General features: G+C 46.6%; 1 protein-coding gene across 1 annotated transcript; it reads right to left on the reverse strand.

The window, feature by feature from the left end:
- Positions 1-3,854: 3,854 nt before the first annotated feature.
- On the reverse strand, positions 3,855-17,013 carry bmf1 (BCL2 modifying factor 1). Its single transcript, XM_035610385.2, has 4 exons — positions 16,824-17,013; positions 14,567-14,763; positions 13,726-13,931; positions 3,855-8,814 (listed from the first exon to the last, which is right to left on the reverse strand). Exons 2-4 carry the CDS (start codon positions 14,736-14,738, stop codon positions 8,698-8,700), a joined length of 495 nt encoding a protein of 164 aa, XP_035466278.1. The 5' UTR covers positions 14,739-14,763; positions 16,824-17,013; the 3' UTR covers positions 3,855-8,697.
- Positions 17,014-17,350: the final 337 nt, after the last annotated feature.

Raw genomic sequence — 17,350 nt, forward strand, 5'->3', positions numbered from 1 at the left:
CAGGAAACCACAGCGACTTGTTACAGGAACCTTTTTTTTTTCTCCTCCTGCCAATTAGTTCCCAACAATGACCCCACTTGTTTATGCACTGTCCATTGAGTGACATAATTAGGCCAAGCCTGTGCCTCCCTCAGCCGTACACGCCGGGTGCAGGTTGCTGATCTTCACACATGGGGGGAGACGGCGGCCCGCTGCGTGCAGGCTCACGGGGTGCATCTTTTAATTGGGTCCAAATGGTGGGTGCATAAGTATGAAGATTTTAGAAGAAGCGATAAAGTTGGGGGGCTGGGGGGGGGGGGGGGGGGGGGGCTGGGAGGGGGGGGGGGGGGGGGGGGGGGGGGGGGGGGCCAGCAGGAGATGGAGGAGACAAGTTCAGCAGGTTCATGTGCTGTGCTGCGAGGATTTAAATCCCTCCCCTTGACCACAGGATACTGCTAGTGTTTGTGAGTCAGATTTCTGTTCCCCCCCCCCCCCCCTCTCTGTGTGTGTGTGTGTGTGTGTGTGTGTGTGCGTCACAGCTGTGAGGCCGGGAGTGACTGCTGCTCGACAAAGCACTGCGCTCTGCTGGGTTGCTCTTGGTAAACAAAGGGAACTCACAGTGCCGCATAGTGATTGCCCAACCTCTCCTTTAACAGAGGAGAGAAAGTAAAAAGAAACGAGCCGGTGGAGCAAAGCAGATTAAAGCACAAGTAAGGAAGAAAAGAAAGAAAAAAAACTCATAAGCAAGGAGTTCTCAAACTGAGAGAATGACCTGGTTGCAATAGCACCCCCACCCCCCCCCCCCCCCCCCAAAAAAAAAAAAAAAAACTGCCCCAACATGATTATTTATTTGATTATCAGCTACCAAGTGTCAACAGGTCAGTTTCTGCATTGCTCTCCTCCCAGCTGTGATAGGGTGGCTGGTGGAGGAGGTGGGGCGGCGGAGTTTCTGTGTTCAGTCACAGCAGAGGGAGGGGGGTGGGGGGACGTCGGGGCTGCGCCCACCGCATGCCCAGCTGAACCCCGACCAGCGGCCCCTCTCTCCCGGCACACGGCGACTTGGCTTTGCCGCCTGTGTTCCCATGACAACTGCCCGCCTGAGCGCCAGATGTGTGCAAAGACGGGGAAGATGAAGAGAACGGAAAGTGTTCCAACACATCGAGGGATGAGGCGGCGACGTTCCTTTGCCATGACTGGGACTATAGAAGGAGCCAGTGACCGTACAGATGTGTAACAAATGCTCAAAGGCAGACCACTAACAAAAGCCAGCAGCAATGCATGTGTGTTCTGTTTCAGTGCAAAGCAGCAGCAGGTCAATAAAGTGTGCTGTGTGCAAAGACACAAAGATGAACAAGATTTTGCATTTTTTGCACATCATCATTTTTATTAAAATTCATTGTGGAGCTGTCAGTTTGAACGAGGAGGGGTACTGAAGGTGTGGGTTCGGGGGAGGGGGGGTGGTGCTTGTGGTAGAGAACATGACCAACAAACGAACAGGACTCAGGCGTAGGGACTCTTAGGCACGGCTTCATTTGAATAATGTTTTGCTGATATTCTTTTGTGAAGCAAGGTACTGCTTGACCTGATGTCAGGTGATCATCAATGTAAGGCCTATCACAAATCATCCAGAGGGGCCAGGGGGACATGAATGGCTCAACCAAATATCAGTGCAATCCATCCAATAACTGTGAGGATATTTTTGACTAAAATCCCCAAAAGCCACCTCTTTTCTTTTGGACAGGAACCACTGACATCACCCCATGGAGACGAACTGTGGGACGTGACTCATAACCAAGCTTCCTCAGTGATTGATGTAATGGAAGGTGAGAACAATCCATTCAGTTATTACTTTGTCTGCACCGGCCTCTCTATCTCTCTGCTAGCGGATTGAAGCAGTCTCAGACTCATTAATGTAATTTCAGACTCATTTAAATTCATTTCCTCGAATCCCCCCTACGTTCATTTGGTAGCTCAATGAAAAAGGGCGAGTGCGCAGGTGATGATTTAGTAATTGCCTGCGTGCGCTGCAGCGAGGAGCCACTTGAAGCGGCGTCGGGGGGGAGAATCTGTGGCCGGTGGAGCGGGGCAGGTGCTGAGTTGCCTGTCAACGCTAATGTGCTGCGATTTCTCTCTCACGCAGCTACTTTATTCACTCAGGGACAAAACGTGGCACTTTGGGCTCGGCGTTAGAAGGACAAAAATAAAGAGAGCTGAACACTCTGTGACTCAACTGTGATGAAGAAACTCTCTCTCTTCAGTCCGCCAGTGAACCAGGCGAGAAGGAGTTAACGATGTAGGCTGCAGTGTTTTGATTGGCCTGGCAGACATAAACAAGAGCCTTACTTGTGCGTGACCCCTGGGCCTGACCCCAGAGATAGACGCTTCTCTAATGGGTGTCTCTTTCAGCAGACGGCCCGGCCAGGGGAACAGAGGAGCCATTGTTTTGGGCCCGGGTAGGCCGATTGCTCACCCCATTAAAGTGCTGAGCCGAGAGGAGGGGACCACAGAGGCCGAGGAGCTGAGGTAGACGGGGCAGGGAGACAGGGCACATCCTCGGCACACTGCTGCCTGTAGGTTTTACATCTATGAGAATATCTCAAAAACAAAAGCGAACAGAAATGACACTGAGCCCTCTGGTCACATGATATTAATATGTTTTGACAGTTGTATAAATAGCACTGTTAATTAGCTGCTATTAAGGCTTGAAATGCCTACACTTAAAAAACTAAGACACAGGATTAAGAGTTGGGGGCTGGGGGTTGGGGGGACACACTGAACAGTTGCGTATGCTAAACCAACTGTGGCAGGAGTGAGAGCTGTTGTTCTGTTTCAACCACATCCTCTGACAAAATCGTATTATGTGAATGTGCTTTTGGTGGGTGTGGGGGGGGGGGTTGTTGCAGTAGGTGGCCAAACAGGTGAGTCAGGTGTCGGTGAAGCGCGAAACTGAATCTGGCATGTTTGACAATAGAGGAGCCACGCGTCAGCCCCAGGGAAGGAGACTGTAAGTCGTACTGTCAGAGAAACAACATCTTTAGGTGTGACAATGAGTACACTGTTAAAAAAAGGCACGCAGACATAGCAACTTTTGTCACGGGCTGATATGAAAACACATCATCTGAACACTTTCTTATTAGAATTTGGATTTTTTTTGGTACATCGTGAGAAGGATTTGTACCACGTACAGGCAGTGTAACTAATCTGCGCGCTCAGCAGCATTGGCCGTAACCTTTTAGGAAGTGACAGGAATGGAGTGTGAGGTAACTCTGTGCATGGGCTCGTTCAGTTGTCATGCAACACTTGCTTGTATGTGCGTGTGGTGTGCAGACGGCAATTATTAAGAGAGTTTCGGAGGCCCCGCCGGTCCCACTCAACTAACGACCCAGGAGCAGGAGGGACGTGACGGCCACTGTCTCTGCCAAACGCCTGGCTGGCCTCAGACTAATCCGTCAGCGGCTTACGTTTACAATAGAGAACTTCTTCGAATAAAAGTTCAGGCTCACATGAGTGGGAGGAGAGCAAAGGATGAGAAATTATTATTATTTTTTTCAAATACAACTTGAAAACAAGCATTGAAGTTGGTTTGATGAAGAGAAATACTGCAGCTCAATATTTCAGATGTGACAGATGACTGTACTTTAACTATGGGTGGAGGTTGCATTTAATTTCTCTTTCACCGTTCACAGCCCATATACAAGTGACAAGGGGGAGCGACAAGTGCGGGATCCCAGTCACAGCACAGACAGAAGTGCAATAGATGTGTGTGTGTAACAGAGCACATCACACATCAACAAACATTATTTGAAACGTGTGTAGTCCTGTGAAGCCAACTGCAATGCTGTAACATTGTCATCGAAACACAAGACATGATTCAGTTTGAAACCTTCAATAAATTTTTTATTGAAAAAAGTACCAATAAACAACAAGAAATCCAGAAAAAAAAGATTTGTAGAGCAAAGCTCTGTATGTACAGCATATTGCACTACATAACAAATTGTCTTCCATATTATATCAACAACCAAAATATATATAAACACAAAAAAAAGTGAGTGCACAGTAGAGTCTCGAAAACACACAGTCAATGTTTACAAAAATGCTACATTTTCGCTGGGTCTCCTTTCTTGGTATACAGAGAGTGTGTGATAATCAAGACTTTGCTGAAACTGAGCAGTTATTAAAGGCATATTCCAGGGTTTTTAGAAATACATTTACACTTTACCTGTTCTGTGAAGAAGGGCAGACATTTCATAGCTATGAGCTCATGAGCCAAATTAACCCCAACCATGAAACAACATCTTGGTTTGCTTGGCTTTGTTTTATACACCACGATGAGATGTGCAAGGAATGTTGCAAGTTCATTTTTCATTTAAAAAACAAAAAAATGCCCTTGATCTCACGGACTTCATAAGCATCCAACTCGCATTAAAAATTATTTTACACTCATGAACTGTCCTTATAAAGCAGACCCTTTTTTTCTCTTAAGAAAATACATTTTTAAAAAGTTAAGAAAGACCACGGAGAAGAAATGTTACTGTAAAAAAAAAATCCAAACCTTCCTCAAAAACTTCAAATTTATATAAAGTGGACTACAAAAATTCAAGACACTGCGGTTTCCATAAAACACATATCCCCCTCTAGGGATTCCCCACACTCACAAACAATGTGACGAGTGCAGTTTTGGGAACCTCATTCTAACAAAATATTACAGGGCACCACGGTGGCTTGTTTCCCTTTCCAATAGCTCCAACAGCCCGTGAGTCCAGAGCCTACTTGGTCAATGCACAGATAGACGGAGGACGCATGGCAAGATTAGCCCAAGAAAACAATCAAAAAGCGTATACTATATATTAACACACGACAGACAAGGGACCCATGGGATCTCGAGATACAAAGTACTTTCCAGTGCATGTTGATTTCAACACAATGATCAAGATTAAAGAAATTGAACACATAAACTTAACGCCCTTGTGACTTGAGGAGAATATGAATGCAACCTTTTTTTTATGTGTGTGTGTGTGTGTGTGTATTTTGAAGCACTTGTAATGACATCTGCATCATTATCAGTGGGTGGGAGCGGTGATGACTCACATCGAAGGTTAAACTGCCGTTTCTACACGACATATTGTGAATGTGACCACGGGTGAATTGAGAGGAGGCGGAGAGATTGTGAAAAAGGTCTGAATTAGTTGGGCCCATCCCTGGAAAATCACAACCTTTAAGTGAAATACTCCACCCACAGTCGTTGTGTGTGTGTGTGTTTTTCAAAGTATCAAACACCCTGTAGCCCCGTGGGCTTGAAAGGTGTACGAGGTTTGTCGGTGTCTTTACCGTGAAGCGAAGCAGCTGAGGTCATTGTAAATGCATTTTGGTTACTATGCTTTCCAAAAATATGAATTCAAAGTGACCACAGCTGCTGGTCTTCATAGAAGGACAAACTACAAACCTGTTATAGCCTTAAACCTACAAGGGATGAGTCATACGAAAACGGTTGATGTTGAGGGTCATGAAGTCATATCAGGCACCATGCGGGCCAACTTTGCTCTGCACAGAGACAAACAACTGAAGCACATAAAAGTCAAAGACCACCATTCAAAAAAAGAAGAAGAAGGAAATTAAGAAGTAATTGCACACACAAGTGTATACAGTATAAATGGGCAAATATACAAACAAATAAATAAGAACGGGGAGAAAAAAATTAATTACAAATAAAAAATTTGCCGATGAACAATAACCCAACGTAATGAAAGGAGCAGCACAGGGAGGAAGTCAAGAGCCAATGGTGAGACGAGGGGAACTACGGGGACTGGCTCAGCGTTCAGGATCCGCAGGAAACTATAACCACAACCACATTCAGTGCACCTCACACGCCTATTTACTACATGCTCAGTAGCCCCCCCGTCACCACCAGTCAGCAAGTCAGCCTCGGACTGCTTGCTCAAACTGTACCCTTACGTACGTGTGTGTGTGTGTGTGTGTGTGTGTGTGTGTGTGTGTGTGTGTGTGTGTGTGTGCTGAGAATTTGTTCAATAGGAAATTTTAAACTGTAATGAAAGTAAATAAGTTGAGGAAACGCCGAGAGGTTTCGTCATAAATAAACGGGTGAAAACGCTGCTCTTCTTCTAACCATGTAACAGATTCTCAAGGTTACCAGTAGCCCACAGAGTCTGTCCCTGAGACATCGTGAAGAAAAAATGAGAGGAAACCCTAATTACGCAGTGATAAACTTGACACATTGTAAGGAGCCAGTAATTACAGCCCCCTGATATGTACTGCTCCTGGGGTCCAAACATTGGCCTGGGTTCAGCAAAATGGAAAACATACAACAAAACAGCATCTTCGACAGTGTCTTTTAAAACATATTCATAATTCAACAATAATTACAGTCTTTTTCACTTTTTGTTTCACCCCAGAGACCGTTTGTCTGCTGAGTCACCGGTGGTTACGCTGAATTTAAAAGAAGAAAATCTGGATCAAAGACAAAACAAGATCACCCTGCAGAGTATCACATGGTGTCTAACCCCGTACAGATAGCCTGAGAGGAGGAGGAGATTCTGTTTCACAGATTGATTGTGGAGCATTGTTTGGTGCTCAGAAACATACACCGGCTGTGAAAAGCAACCCAGGACTTGACAAAAAACCTTTTAAAACGAGGCACGTGGTGCTAATTTAGCCTGAAACAGTGGTGTGCGTGAACTTTCATACAACCCACATTCAATCCAGATTCCAGACCGGTGTTCAGTCAGGTCTCACAGATTGATTACATTTCTTGAAACACGTCAATGAGTACGTCGGAAATGTTGTGGCAAAAATAATCCTAACTGAAAACCTTCATACAAAGAGGGAGGTTCGCCCGGTAACAATCGGAACTCTTGGGGTGTGAGTCTAGTGCAAAAACAGTGGATCCACAGCTCCACTTCAAGGGCATGGAGGTCTGAAAACAATCACATGACAAGAACACATGTACAACTAAAGGGACTCGTGTATCGGAGGGTGGAGTCGGGAACAAGGCCAGAGTGAAAACTGAGTAACAGGCAAAAGTTGTATCGAAATCCGAAAAGGCAGATTTTGTTGCTTTGTTGTCTTATTTTTGGAGGGAGAGCATGTGTTACTTGACTCTAATGTTACAATTTAATACACAGTGCTACACCTTCAAAAGTTTTTTACACATGCACACAAAAGACCGCACACCATAACTATAATGTAAATAATCTGGTCAGTGTTAGCAGCAAAATGTTGTTTAGGTATTAAAGTAAAAGTACTGGTTTTGGTCCCTATTATAATATATGACATAACTAAATTAATAATACTGAAGCATCAGTGTGTTAGCAGCACGATGCCGTCGTAGCTGCTGGAGGTGCATGTTGAGAGTTTTGTACACAGGGTCACTGGATAAATCTGAGGGGGCCAGCAGATGATTAATGGCTCAGGAAAGAGGAAAAATCTACTTCAGCTACAAATTTCTTCTTCTTTTCTCTAATCTTTGATTTTTTGGTGAGATATCAGACCTGTTCTGAGATGTGACCCTGACTAATCACAGATTTTTGTAAGACATCAGAGGCCGGAGAGCGAGTTTCACATTTTAAAAATGTTATATTTTGAAAAGCTTGTTATATCATCCATCGTGTAAAATCTTCATCTTAAAGGTAACTAATAACTAAAGCTGTACAAAAATAAGCACTACTCTGTGGAGTGGAGTAGAAAGTACAATATGGAAATGATGGAGTTATCTACAAGTACCACAAAACTGCACTTACGTACTGTTCTTGAGTAAATGTACTCAGTTACTTTCCGTTACTGTTCATCTTTTTTCCTAACAGTGATGACAGCATCAGTCAGTCCTCGTTTGAAGTCTGACTGATGGCTGCTGTGTTTTTTTCGGCAGACGCCAGGCTTGTTAGACCAGTGAGTGTTGTTCAGTGCCGCACTCCGCCCCGAAACTTTGCAATCCATTAAAAAACAAAAAACTAACGGTTTGACATGCAGCACGTGACTGAAGAGTTCTTGCCTCTAAACAAATTATTTAGATTACAGTTGCTGGTGTGCAGACTTTTTTCCCTGTGCAGAAATGTTCCTTTGTTCCAAGTATTTTGAATGACACTGGTGGATAATGTTCAAACTTAATACCGCACCGAGGTGGATGGAGGACAAAGAAAACACACAGGGAAAAATCTAAGATAATTGTTCCATTGAGGTGGGGTGCAAAATGCTTTGTTCTGAGAAGTTGCCTCTTTGGAAAATTAGTAAATCACCTAGGCTGATCACCTGGGAATCTTCCAAAGAAAAAGGGGAAAAAAAGATGTAACCTCACACCATATTTCCTAACCATCTCATCATGCCTGTCAAAATTGCTCAATACTCATTCTGGCAGAAGAAGACATTGAATAAGGCATTCCCAGGGTCCGTGGAGGTCCTTTAAGATGGATAAATGTTGAAGTGCAAAAAATTGAACAAGAACAATGGAACTGTACAAAAACTACTACACCACACATATACGAAAATATGAACTTTGTCCTGCGGAGGAATCTCGGAGCATCATGGCATCTTCTTGGAAAGAAATAAACACACGACCTTTTTATAAAAGTTGGTTGTCTCCGTCCCGCGGCGACTCCTTTCTGTTCGACCCACCCCCTCGTCCAAAAAACCCCAGACCCGTGTTAGATTTGACAGTGCCATTAGGAGTCCAGTTCCTCATAGAGTGAGAGTAAGGCCAACCCCCCCTCACCTCCGTCCCGCTCCACCTCCTCCAGCAAGGAACCCCCTGTCAAACAGAAGGCTGAGCAGAGCTGCGGCCAGGCGCCACCACAGCGGCCCCTGGTTCCTTTGGTTTCGATGATACTGAAACAACAAGTAAAAGACGAAGCATATGTCAGCCAATGCACTCCGGTGAAACTCAATCACAGAATCACAAAGAACAGTGGTAGGAATAGGAATGGTCATGGGTTTGGGTTGGAGCTTCAGTTTGTGTTGGCCGTGCGATGTGCACTGACTGACAGTGAGCGCAGTGAGAAAGGGTCAACCGAGAAGAGGGTGAGGCAAAACCAGACACCGGAACAATGCTCATATTTTCACAACAGTCTACTCCTGTCATCAACAACGCGTATTAGAGTGTGCAGGATCCCTGCGCGTAACCGGGCTTCCCGACAGACAGTCCGAGCCATAAAAACATTCATCATACGGTTACACTTTTTGATTAATCTTTCTGGCAGAGACCGGCAGCCCGCAGTGCAGGAGGAGACTCTCTCTCTCTCTCTCCAGCTTGCGAGCCAAATGGATTGTGTGCGATTGGGGGGGGGGGGGGGGGGGGGGGGGTAATGCTATCCCTGCCATTGAGGGGCTGAGATAAGATAATTGCACCAAATGGGATTAGGGAGGGCTTGATGAGAGGCAGGGAGCCTCTGAAAAGCGCTGCAGGTACAGTAGTCCTAACGGTTCGTCCGCAGACCGAAGGCAGCCTCTGCAACCACACCTGATAATACTGTCTCACAATGTTAAGGCTGTAAAGTGCGACTTCAGATTAGTTTTTCATGACAATGCACCAAAGTGTACAAACCTTCTACTGTCAACATTTTTATTGTAGTTTATGAAAGTCCAAATAACTAAAGGCAGCATTTAGATACGCCCCATGTACATGACTGCCTAGGTGGTGTCCAAACATTGACCTAGTTACCAGCCAAGAAACTGCCATTGTGATAAGCTCCCGGGTCTCCACATTTACTCTTATCAATTTGTGGAGAACACTGTAGGGTGTTGCATAAGCTTCGCCAGGTTCCAACCAGCATGTGTACTTACGCTTACTCCTTGTTTGTTCAAAAGAAAGACAAAGACGTGAAAAGGAAAATCAGGGCGAAGACTGTCGGTAAAAACTTAAAACCATCTCTTGCTTGAGGGTGTTTTGAGGGTAAGGACATTATAAAAGCGTTTGGTCGGCTTCATGTAAACATAGGTAATATTTATATGCAGCACAGAGTGGAGGAGCACACCTCAATACATCTGTGGCTCTGTTGGCAGCCAGCATGCCTCGACTTGGTAAACATTGGCATACCTTACTTCTTTTTTTAATTCCAAAACTAAATTACTCAAGAGGCCACAGGCGGTTTCAACCATGAGATCAAATAATAGGTGGCCAGAATGATTGCATGTGCGCATTCATGTGTATATTTTATGTCAATTATATATAACATTCAATGACGCTTAGAGTTTCAATGCCGGATAGTAAACGCCGCAGGAGAAAAACCAGTCAACTTGGGGATTAATAACATTCAAACCTTGCGTGTTTACTACAAGCTACACGAGAAGCAATTAATCTTTATTAACAGAAAACAGAATGTTCCTGTGACGCTGACCTTTTGCCCTCCACTCCATCAGGCTGAGAGAGTCACCGAGGAGCGAAACAGAGAGGGAGAGAGGGAGAGGTGTGCACAGGCCTGTCGCAACGCAGTCATGAGTCACTCCACCAACTGAAAAAAATGGGGAGTTGGGCTCTAAATTTAGCTGGCGATAGAGCGGCAGAGTCTAGCCAGATGCTCGGTGTCGTCAGTCTGACACTAGCCTGACCGCGGCTTTATCAGTGTCCCATGCGGGCTGTCTGTCAAGCCAGCTGCTCAGAAGCTCTGCCTTATCTCTTGAGCAAACAGGCCTGCCTCGATAGCAAGAAGCTGTGGATTAGTCACACCGGGGCGGAGGAGGCACGGGGAGTCGAGGAAAAGTACAAACAAAGAGCCGTAGAATCAGTTGATAGAGAACAGCACAAAGGGATCGTCAAAAAAAATCATCACGGAACAACAATCAAAAGTGAAGATCCAGTGCCACTGTGTGTGTTTTTTTAATTTCCAGCTCCGCTCCACCGCTCCTCCCCCTTCAACAAGTGCTGAAAGGAGAGAGTGCCGTGCCCTCACTGGAACAGTGAAGTGATAAAGCCACAAACACTGCATGCGTGCAGACACACACACACAAACACAGTCAAAGACACAAGGGCACACACACACGATATTCAACCCTGCTTTCAACACCTCCTATCGAAAGCACCAGGAGACGTCTCTTTTAAAAAAACATGCGGATGAAACCTAACTCTGCTCCTTGCCCTGTGCCGGCTGGAGCAGTCTTCCTTCCATTGTGACTTGTCATTATTGCCAAGTCTCAAATGGCGTGCCGGCTAATGTCAGCCCTCCTCCGGGGACCTCAGGGTCCCCTCCAGCCCTCTCTGACTGAGGAGCAATTTATCTGTCAGCATCCACCAGTGCTCGTCGGCTACCTAATCCCTCCTTTCGCCAGGGGCCCTCGGGGCTCCCATGGAGAACACTCACGGCCACATTGCTCCACAATCCATCAGGAGGGGTGGCAGTCAAAGGCACTTGGATTGCTCAGGGACAAGTGTCTGCACTGACTAGCTGCAATCAGCCCCTGACAGGAGCCGACAGGAATGAGAACCGACGAACAGTAACGCTATTATTCAGGGAGAGTTGTTGTACCGACTGACAGGCCGTGTGATGGTGATAGGAGAAAGACGGTAAAGAGCAGAAAGACAAGTATGGGTGTAATGATGCATGAGCATGTACACACACACACACACACACACACACACACACACACACACACATGCACGCACAATGCAGTTTTGATTTTCATTAATTGCAAAAAAAAAATGGCGAAAAAACAAACATTTACAGGGGAATCGCAGTTGTAAACCCATCCCTCTGCAACATCCAAACACACGCCTGGCACTGGCAGAGTCAGTCATTCTGTATCACAACATGCATCAGGATGTGACTTCACAAGGCCCTTCTGACTCTGACGGTCCTCGCCGATGCTTGCTCAACCATCAAAACGAGCCCAAGCCACTTCCTCATCCCCTGACCCAGGTTTGTCACGGCTGTGCGTCAGTAGATCCCCGAGCGCACACGCACACACACACACACACACACACACACACACACACACACACACACACACACACACACACACACACACACACACACACACACACACACACACACACACACACACACACACACACACACACACACACACACACACACTTCACAGCAGCCCTCATGTCTGGTTGTCTGCCACTGTCACAATTCATGAGTCACGCTGAGCTGCCGGGGGTATAAATAACTATAGTTTGATAAGAGCATGAGAAAATCAAACTGTCTAACACTTCGGGGGATGAAGTTTAAAAAAAAGAAATTATAATTATTATATGCAGGGCAGGGAGGTTTTTGAGACAACCGAAGACGCTTGTTACTCGATCGTTTGAGGTTCGATTCCAAACCTCCTTCACTCATATACATGCTTATACCATAATTTGGGACAACACCCCTCCCCTGCTTATGGCCACGTAGACCTCTTATTTGGGTGTCTCCTGTGGCCGGTCCTTGCCGAGGCAAAGGGCTGACTGGAGACTCCCTGGAACCACAGCTGCTTCCCTCAGGACTCACGCGCCGAGCTTCGGGTTACAACATGTTTACCTACTCCCGCTGCTTCTGCTTTTTCCTGGACGCATCAGTACCCGTGTGTTTAAACGTGCATGTGTGACCTAACATGTCCGTTTGACTGTTGTGCAACAAGACGTTTGCGCTCTGCAGAAAATCCCTCACGAGCTTATGTGTGTTATTTGACGGTTCACGCGGATGAAGCGACGGCGTGCCGTGGTGTTGCAGCACGCCCACGCAGAAGTGACACTAAGCAGCACAGCAACTCAGTGGACAGTGTCACCCTGACCACGGCGCTGGTGTTTTGTTTGAGGCCGGGCATCCTCCGCAGCACACTGACAACACAGGAGAAAAGAGAGAGAGGGGGGAAAAGCAGAGGGAGAGAAATAAACAGGAAGAGGAGGCAGGGGGGAGGGCCTGGGGTTGGCGAGGAGGGGGAAGGGCTGTCCTGGTTCAGCAAACTCTTTAGCTGAGACGCCGGGCTGATGATCTGCATGTGCACAGCCTCTCCAAAAAAAAATTATTTAGCAAACGCGGTAACTAAGAGAGCAAACTTTTTCAGAGGACAGAAAGCTTTGCCGGATTGGCTAGAGATCCAAAGATGAATAAAAGAGAGTATGTATGTAGATGCTGTTCCTAATGTGTGGACTGCCCTTTTTCAACTTTATAAAAGTCCCATTTGCCTGATACAGTAACACACAAAAAAATGCAAACCCACACACATGCTGCTCTCTGGTTGGAGAGGGGTAGTGACACTCAATTTATCAGCAGCAGGACACAATCGTAGAGTCAGATGAAATTAAAGCAAGTAGTAAAAAATCAAAAACTTATAGACTATTTAACCCTATGACATAATGAGCCTTCATTAGAGACAACTTAACATTGTTATGGATGAGAAAAATTTAAGTGCACCCGAGAGATTTGGCAGCCTCCAGCCCATGACACACTTATCACCAGCAGCTCCTAGAGAGGTAAACCCAGGCTGTCAGTATATTATTATAGGGAATGTTTGGTATGCAATATTGTATTTCCCTCTGGCCATATTGCATTTCATTAGCCAGCTCACCTTAAGTATCCTATCTAGGGGCTTTTTTAAATAAAAGGTATAAAAATTTTTTTTTTTTTTTAATATTCCTATATCAACTGTCAGAGGAATAATTGCATCAACACCTACATCAGGACCTTCTGCACACAAACACGTAAAAGGACAGTCTGTGACTGCTTGGGGTTATCGCTGGCATGTTGCACTTATTTACTGCTGTCAAACTAAAAAAGTCTGTCTTTAAGTGTGAGCCAATCCTCTTTTCCTCCTCACCAGTTGTAGGTGTTCCCGGTGAAACTGGTCTCCTATCAGCTGGAGTTTCTGGCCAATGCAGGCCTCCACGCTGTGCGCCACAGGCTGCTGCTGCCGCGGTAGCTGCTCCATCCCGCTTCGCTCCTCTTCGCTCTCGTGTCCCCTCACTTCCTGATCCCCAAAAAGCTCAAAGTGTGCCGGGAAGTGCAATCGAAAACCCGCGTTGCCTGCAGAGTGTAAAGGCTGACACTTATTATTTTTGTAGATGACAAAGGAGATCAGTTTATCAATCTGGGTAAAGCAATGACACCTGACAGACCTTTCTTTTCTATGGTTCTGTCTGATGACAGAACAGATAAGATCCAAGCGCTTAAACCACAAATTTCCCAGCTGTTTTATTTAATTTGAATCAAACATTGTTCATTGGAGCGTTTCATAAGTCAGTGACGTAACTATTTTTCATGACCCAGATTTGAGGTCAGGCGGTTGTTATGGCGCTACATAGAAATGATTACTTGTAGATGGTGCCAATGTAACATTGCTGTCACTGATAATCATTTCCCTGTACAGTTGCTGCCTATGCAGGTGAGCACTTCTGTCACGTCCTTTCAGTCACAATGCCAGTCTGGCGCCATTTGAATAGCAAAGCAGCTGGGTACACTCCATGCAGACCATAAAAGCTGCTGCGATCACGACTATCCGGCGCCAGGGGTGACATCAGTGCAGCGACATTGTTACCCATTTCTCACAGTAAGTCTCAGATAATAATTTAGTGCTTCAGTTTTATAACATGTCGTTATCACGCACGATGCAAAGTTCTCTTCTTTTTTTTTAATCTTTTGAAATCCGTCATCATCCTCACCGTAGAAGAGTGGTCTGGGCTCCTCTGCGACTCCACAGGGCAGCATGCCGTTGTTCAGTGCCAGGGCAGGGCCAGGTGTCTGTGTGCCCCGGTCTTCACACTTTATCTCCCTGAATGTGGTGCGCCAGCAGTGGGGGTCTGGCTCAAAGACATCATCCTCCTCATCGTCCATACGGGGGCACTATGAGACGAGCGACCTTAGAAGGGACGGGACAGAGAAAGAGAGGTTATTGCATCAGCTGAATACAGAAAAAATCAGTCTTCTGCTCGGTGCATAAATCTGAGGCATCCCAAGTTTCCCTCACTAATGATGGTAACCTTGTACAAGTCTGCATTAGGCCCAATGAGATTATCTCAGGCACCTTCATTATTTGTTCATACCTCCATAGCATTCATTATCTTTGAAGGCAACCTGTCTGGTTCATAATGAGTGCCCTCAAATCAATAAAAACCTCAGCGGACATGCTGGGAAAGAGAAGATGAGCGAATGGTCCGCCTCGGTGCTTATTTAGACAAATGGCCCTGTTCATCTCAGAGACGAAACCACACAATCCACTGTGGTTGGGAGACTCGGTTGAGCCACGTTTACATTAATGGGGGTTTGGCTGACAAGGTCGAATGAGAGGTAAAAAAAAACTCTTGTCTGTGCTAAGCCGCTCGGAGAACGGAAGCCTGGCTTCTTAACGACCTCTCCCACAGACTCAAACTTACATCGGCTACTTTTACATCAAACCTATGCAAAAGTATCAGTGCCCAGCACACATGTAAATATGTGAAGTGTACACCGTATGTAAACTTGTTGTATTATGATTCATTAAAGCAGTGCTACCACAGAATGCCAAGGAGCACTCGGGGAAACTCTCCAATGTAAACGATGCAGTCAACTCAACCCCTGAATCATACGGCGGGGTCAACGAGTTATCAAAATATGGGTGAAATTCAAGTCGCCTCCCCAACTAACCCCCGAGTCACCATTGGGTTGTAATGCAGGGTTAGACTACTACCACACTCCCAAATTAGGGTCCACAGCGAAAGCGTAATGACAGTGTTTGAGGGAGAGAAGAAAATCCTCAGCCACTCTCCCTACCCTGGCCTGTCAGCCTGCCAGCTCCCCGAGGAGGAGTTCTCATTTCTTCACCCAACCAACACAAGCAGATTGGCCCGTCTGTAGCATGCCCAGACCTCACCATATACTGTGTGCGTTCACAATAAACCCTGTGTGTAAAACCACTTAATGCTTTGTTTTGACAAACACAAGAGTAAGAACATGGAAGGGGTAAAAAAAGAGAAGACACTAAGCTCAACTTCTTCACATCCAGGGTTGCTTTCTGCACTGCTCCACTGTCCTGGCAGGGAGCTGTGTGTTTGTCAGACAGTGGCTCCCCCTGCTGCAGACTGCATCACCCCACAGAAAGGGGAAGGAGGGAGAGGAGGGAGAGGAGGGGTCGGGGTCAGGTGTTGAGGCCGCTCGGTTACTGACTGTTTCTTTTGTTGGTGGGTTTTTTTTTTTAATCCAAAGACAAAATGAGCCTCGCATCCACTGTATCTCACGATGAGCTTCTTCGACACCTGGGATGACACGTGACCTCCTCGACCCCGAAGCTCCTGCGACGATTTTCAACAACAACAACAACAACAACAAAAGTCTTGGATTATATATCCACAACTCGATCGCGTCGCTGAGACGCGCGTCGGAATCATCGGGTGACACAAATCATCTGTGACGCGACATGCGACAAAAAAAAGTATAAAAAAGTAAGTCGTAAATTAAAAATACACATTTGTAAAGAGACGTCGACGCGCTGAGTATAATTACAGCACTGTGAGGCGAATTTTGATCCATTACATGATTTGATCTGGGGAGAAATTGGATGGCACCACGTTCCGCTAATGATTGAAACACAACAGTCACACTTTCTGCACACGAAAATAACTCACCGAAGCGAAACGACTCGCCGACAGCCTGGGAACCATTCACCGACCGGGAGCTGGAGAGCGGCACAGCCGGTACAATTCAAACCTCTACCCACGACACGCCGCCTCGGCTCCCGCGCGTCACTTACAGAACACGCGCCCAACATATCTACGGTAGTTGCAGCGGTGACACCGACAACACCACTGTTGTTGTTGTTGTTGTTGTTGCTGTTGTTTCCCACGGACGCGGGAGTCTCTCAATAAAAACAGCCCGTGACGACGAGCTCACGCGCGGTGTGCGCGCAGTCTTTTTTTTTTTTAACATGTGTTTTAATGAACTTACCACTGAGACGGACTTCGTTGTTGTGGTTGAATACGGCTCAGGGGGAAGAAGAAGACACAAATAGGGGGCGAGTAGACAGCGAGTTCAATATACTGCTAAGTCAGGCGAGTAAAGTCCGTGTCGGCTCCTCGGCTACTTCCATTCTGTGAGCGACAGTGCAGCGAGCCGATTTCATTTCGCCGACGTCAGCTGCGCGCGCTGACTCCGCCGCCGGGGCGGGGCGGGGCGGGGCGGGGCGGGGCGGGGCGCGGAACAGTCGGTGAAATAAGAGCCCTCCTTAAAGACGCGGGGACTTTCCGTCGGCCGAACTGCACCGCGTCTCAGCCCACTGGCGGGGCCTGTCCCTTTAAGAGCCACTCGCGTCCAGCCTCCGCGGCCAATCTCCGGGTTTGTTTTTGTCCCGCCTCCTCCGTCGCGTATTTAGACACGTGGACGGGAAATTCCCCGTAGCACGAGACCGCTTTCACTCGACTCGCTGCGCTCATCTGGTCAGAAACAAAAGTGTGACGTGCTGTCAGTCACCGGGA

This window comes from Scophthalmus maximus, chromosome 15 (genome assembly GCF_022379125.1).
Source record: "Scophthalmus maximus strain ysfricsl-2021 chromosome 15, ASM2237912v1, whole genome shotgun sequence".
NCBI lineage: Eukaryota > Metazoa > Chordata > Actinopteri > Pleuronectiformes > Scophthalmidae > Scophthalmus > Scophthalmus maximus.

Bases quoted from the DNA above. Each gene is read 5' to 3' on its own strand.
- bmf1 (XM_035610385.2), bottom strand. From the start codon at position 14,738: ATGGACGATGAGGAGGATGATGTCTTTGAGCCAGACCCCCACTGCTGG. The intron at 13,932-14,566 runs GTGAGGATGATG...TACACTCTGCAG, and splicing joins GCCCAGACCACTCTTCTACG to GCAACGCGGGTTTTCGATTG. The intron at 8,815-13,725 runs GTGAGGAGGAAA...TTGTTGTTTCAG, and splicing joins ACCGGGAACACCTACAACTG to TATCATCGAAACCAAAGGAA.